This window comes from Diachasma alloeum, unplaced genomic scaffold (genome assembly GCF_001412515.2).
Source record: "Diachasma alloeum isolate Michigan unplaced genomic scaffold, Dall2.0 Dall_scaffold_00216, whole genome shotgun sequence".
Lineage (NCBI taxonomy): Eukaryota > Metazoa > Arthropoda > Insecta > Hymenoptera > Braconidae > Diachasma > Diachasma alloeum.
Genome location: NW_021680381.1, coordinates 396,634 through 402,157, shown reverse-complemented (window position 1 = coordinate 402,157; position 5,524 = coordinate 396,634). Strand labels below are relative to the sequence as shown.

Below are 5,524 nucleotides of genomic sequence, written 5' to 3'. Positions count from 1 at the left end.
GGGAGGTGATTAGGGGGAGGTGATAATTGGGAGAGAGGAGCATTGGCTCTTTGTTTGAGGAGATGAGGGTTTGGGGAGTATTTTGGGAGTATCTGAGGAACGATGCGCCTCGGGGAAAATGTCGGGGGTCTTTTTGGGAAAGTTTGGGAGCGGAAAGGGGTCTTGTTTTTTGGGGAGAAGCAGGTTTCGAGATAAGTGGAGGCAATATTTTTAGGGGGTGGCTGGATTGAAATGGGTAACTGCACAAGCTATCCTTCCGGATTAGATGGTCCTGGGTATAGTGTGGGAATTGTTGAGCAATTAGTACGAGGAGAGGAACATACAGAAAGAATTTAAAAATTTGATTAATCTGGACCGGATTTTTACTCGTGCAACATTACATTTTACTTTGATTTTGTTTTAAACTTATTGTTAACAGAAGTCTTGGTTTTTTTTTAAATTTCTTCATAGAAAAATAAAGAATGGAAATAAGGAATGATTCAAAGGTATCCAAGTACTTTGGCGATTTTTTCTCCAGTGAAATGCTTTTCTGCTTTTGTCAAACATCAGCTTTTAGTTGAGCCCCATTTGACCCTAAGATTTCGGACATTTTACGATGATTCTGTTATTTAAAGTTTACAGGTCTGAATTGGAATCTCGATATTGAACCGTTAGAAAACATTTAGACAATCTCAAAAAATTAAATTGATGAAATCACTTAAAAATTGCAATTTTTAACGATACGAGGATTTTCTGTAAATAATTTATCAACAATCAATTTTTCACCATAAAAATCACTTGTTCGGAATCATAACAAATTTATTTATATTTAAAATTTTACCAGAAATCGATTTCCTACTTGAAAAACTCAAGTTACCGAAAGTATACCCAATTTCAATGATTTATTCATAAACAACGACTGTTTTAAAAAATTATAATTCTGTGCAAAATGTAATTTGATTGACGCTGAATATTCACAATTTTTCTCCAATTTTTCTCACGCAATTTAACTATTAAATTTGATGACTGAAAATAGTTAAAATAATAAAAACAATCGAGATTAGAAAGATAATCCATCCGGTGCTTAAATTTAAATTTAAAGTCTCTACAAAAAAAATCTCTTGACATTTTGCTCTGAATGCATCGTTTCAGAGACATTTCCCTAATGATTTGCCTATCAGTTTCCGAGTTATCTCCTGTTATCAGTTAATTACATATCCAATTGATTATGTTATCAGATTTTTTCCCCCTTATCTTTCAATTTCTGCAGAGATTGCCCTTTACTTATTGGTCATCTGAACTGATTATGTTTCTCACACTCCTCCACTCACCAGTGATTCATTATCGATAACTCATTGAAAATTATCGACTCAGTCAGCATAATTATTTCAGGTGAACGATGGCGACTCCATGCCACCCATCATCTGTCACCGTTGTGTGTACAAACTGGATGTGTTGCACAATTTTCGGGAAGTATCACGTAAATCCGATGTCATACTCAAACAGTACCTGGACTATGCCAAGCAGTTGTCATCACCAGACAATCAGGTATGATTAAAAAATTATTACCTTTAGTTCAAACACCTGTTACAATAATACGAAAAAGATGTCACGTTGCGAAAGACAATTGGCACATTTTGCTGACACTAACAAACGTGACAAAATGTGCAGCAAGTGCACATGACACCTTATCACATTAACATTATCATATCACTTGAGGAATAAAGATAAAGAATAAAGGAAGTGAAATGGGGGGATTCTGTTTTTAGATTAGTTTTCGTGGAACACTGCGAAATATAGAATTCTTTATCGGAGTCTTTATTGTAGATCTCAATTTTCATTGCAAAAAATTTCTCTTGAGGAGTTTCAACACATTTCTATACTGCGGAAGTTTTCATTTAGGCGAATGTATGGGTAAAATTAATTTCAAGAGGTATACAAACTTTCAAATTTAAAAACATCTGCTTACTTGATTGTTTGACTCACACCCTTAAGGATGTTCTACACCCTTTCTGCCAAAATTCACGTTTTTTTAATTTTTCTGGCAAAGTTATGATGGAATTGACGTAACAAAATATAACGTTTTTGCGTTTTGTCATTATTTAATGACAAAAAGCTTTTCTCTAAACTTTTAAAAAGAATCACAAAACTGTAGAAAAAACGCATGAAAATTATCGCACCACTACGCAACTTCGTGAGCCATTAAAGAATGACAAACCACAAAATCGTTATATTTTTTCACGTCACTCCCATCGATAATTTGCCAGAAAAATGAAAACAACGTCAATTTTGGCTAAAAGGGTGTCGAACATCCTTAAAAATCCACTGAATTAAATATTCCGATGGAGAATATTCCGAGAATATGAATTGATCCAGGGGGAAATGTTAATAGAAATTTTTGTAGAGAATTTATTTTCGTGTAGAGAATGTTTGTTGATATGTCTTTGTATTTTTTTATGGGAGAATTCGCCATTCAAAATAAATAAATTGCATTGAATCATTCAAATAATTTTTGTTTTGTCTTAAAATTCATGTTTTTTTTTCAGGACAAGTCTTTCTCCACTGCCAAAATAGCTGATCTGACTCCACTCCAATCATTTCTACAACTCAACAAAACCCTCTTCAATGAAGAGCCAAATTCACCGGCAAGCATCAATCAAAATGTATTACCTCAAACACAGACCCATCATCTCGAATTAAGGGCCAACGATGTGCCTGAATCTGATAATCTTAAGTGTGAGCCTGAGGACGACACGTGCTCCAACAGCTCGGATCCAGACAGATTGGAAATTGAGGATCGCGAGGACAATGACGATGATGCCGATGAGAATGGGTATGACATGACTGTCAAACGTAGGAAAGTCGAGGATAATTATGATGATTGTAAGAGAGAGTCACCCAATCGCAGTCCAGTTAATCGAATGGACACACCTGAGAGCAACTGCTCCGATACTAACATCGATCAGGAGACGACCAAGTTGTGGCAGGCACTTGCTAAGTGAGTTTTATTTTTCATTGTTATTTTTATTTTAAAAATTTAGGTGGACAACACCTCAGTTAAATCAATCATTCTCCGCGTATTTGCAACAAAATTAACTATTCTTTCCTATTTATTATATTTTTATATTCAATATTTCGATTGTTTATTTGTCCATCTGTGCATATATTGTGGACAGTAACATTAATAAAACATTTATTTGGTTGAAACTTGTGAAGTGATAAAAAGTTGAAAATCATGTTTCACATTTTTGTTTATTGAGAATTATGTTGATAAGGAGCGGTTTTAGGGGAAAATGTCGAAAGAAAATTTTTACAGCTGAAGAGGTTCTCTACAAAAAATGTCTATTGACATTTTTTCGCCCAATTACTCGTGATTGAGATACTTGAACTATTAGCAAAAGATTAAAAATCGAATTCAGTAAATAAAAATTTTGATGAAATTGGGGTTTTTTAAATTTTGCATTATCTGAATAGGGAATGATTTTAGGGTAACTGAATAAATAAATTCCCTACAAAAAATGTCATCCACATTCTTACCATTAATCATTGCATTTTTTTCCCATGATTCACTCCACTTTCCCAATATTCCAATATTCTAAAAAAATTCAACACAAATTTTTATTTTCCCTCAAATTCTCCCTATAATTAATCACTAAATAACCCCATAAAACTCCCGATCGAATAACACCGCAAGTATTTTAAAAGAAATGTTTTTGCGTTCTATAAATAGTCATGATTGCAAATTGAGATTGAATAATAATGAGATAGGTGTGATATCACTCAGTAAATTCTTTTATTTTCCCTCATGACGTACATTTACATACAATAAGTGTGACGATACTCAATCACGTATAAAAATCACTGTTATTGGATTCTTTTGTATTCCAGCAATCGGAGTTTAGAGATAACAAGGACTAATGGTGATAAATTTAATAATGGTTTTACCGGTGAAGCTACGAATCTCCTTCGATCGCTCATTAACAACAGGCAAATTGGTATAACAGCGGTTGACACTGGTAGAATTTCCCCGCAGATTAAGTTTTACAGAGACACACAGGGCACTACGATGGAACGCTCTGATTGTTCCATTTTGGGGAATCGAACGAATATGCAATCTCTCGAGAGCAAGGTAATTATTAACTTTTTCACTGGAGAATATCTCCAAAACTTGTGAGTTTAGAGCGAAATGTTAGAAGGCATTTTTTGTCAAAATTTTTATGGACTACGAAAAAGCTCTTTTGACATTTTTCGATAAATCTGGTAGTTTCCAAGAAATAGAATAGATTTCATCAACTTGTTGCTCTTGGGAAACTAGTGGATTCAGATGAAAATTGTAAAGGGATTTTTTGTCAAGAGGGCTGAAGAAATTGTATAAAAAATGTTAAACTCTTTTATTTCTGGAGAAAACTTTCACAGTTTATCTGATAAATATGTCAGAAAAGTTTTAGTTTTGTTTCTGGAGAATTTAATGTTCCGCATAGGAATTTTTTTTTCGATTTTTCGTTAAACTCAGAAAAGCTTTTCGTGGGACATTCATGTCTTGCGAAAAAATTTCCTCGTCATTTTCAGATTAACTTCATCTTCAGAGATATTTAAAAAAAAACCTATAGTCTCCCTCAAATATTTTTAACCCCAGAAGATCAACGAAAAACCATCAAAAACCCTTTTTCATAATAAATTTCACGCCCTAAAAAAATCCCCTGAAATTCTCACTTTTCCAACTCTCCACCAAACTTCTACTAACTCCAAAAACCACAAAACTTCGCACCCATAAAAAGTGAACAAAGCCAAGCAAATCTCCGAGCCCCCGTCCATCATCACCAATATTTATTGACTACTTCCACCGAGTGAAGACCCGATAAAATCTGATAAACTCCACCTGACTCTCCCTCCTCCCCCTGCCCCCTCCCTAAAAAATCATTAAAAATAATCAGAGAGAACTGACTTCCGAATTTGCCTCTCGCAAACACGCAAACACCGCCAGAATAAGACAAATAAAACGAAATATCGACGAGTAAAAACTGGATGTTGTATGTTTGCACGATGCAAATAGTGTAGCCTCGGAGGGTACCACGCAGGTATAAAGAGTGGCAGGTCAGGTGACCCTTCGGGATGTCAAAGAGAATTCCCCCCCTCTCCCCACCTCTTGTATATTCTTTCCTTTCTGGTCCTTATGCTATTCAAGTCCCACCTGCCTGGTTTTCAGGTATTGAGGTAAAAGGTACCTTGGGGCCCACTCTCCGTCTCCCTCTCTTCCTCTCTCAGCTTTTCGAATGGGGGGCAGCAGCGGCCAGGGGGGGGGGGTGGACCACGTACCAAGATAATAGATAACTAGAAAAGGCGACGCTTTGTGATATGCCCTGGAGAGGTATTGAAAATGAAATTGGGACCTTTACCGTGTCAATCCTGCTGTTAACAGATGTTCAGATAAGCTGAACGAACTCAATGGGAGAGTTTTAGGGCGTCAACCATTGTTGGCCAAAATTCTTGAGGCCATTTTTCTTGAAATACTTCTCTCACTCAGTTACTCCTACGCTGAAACATC

General features: G+C 35.5%; 1 protein-coding gene across 2 annotated transcripts in view; it reads left to right on the top strand.

Annotated features, from left to right (window-relative positions):
• LOC107037326 (GATA zinc finger domain-containing protein 21) overlaps positions 1 to 5,524 on the top strand; it is a 14,101-nt gene that overhangs the window by 1,360 nt on the left and 7,217 nt on the right. For both annotated transcript variants that reach the window (XM_015255830.1, XM_015255829.1), the window contains exons 2-4: positions 1,372 to 1,527; positions 2,526 to 2,977; positions 3,868 to 4,108. In XM_015255830.1, the coding sequence (XP_015111316.1) occupies positions 1,372 to 1,527; positions 2,526 to 2,977; positions 3,868 to 4,108 (849 nt within the window). The remainder of the gene's footprint in view (positions 1 to 1,371; positions 1,528 to 2,525; positions 2,978 to 3,867; positions 4,109 to 5,524) is intronic.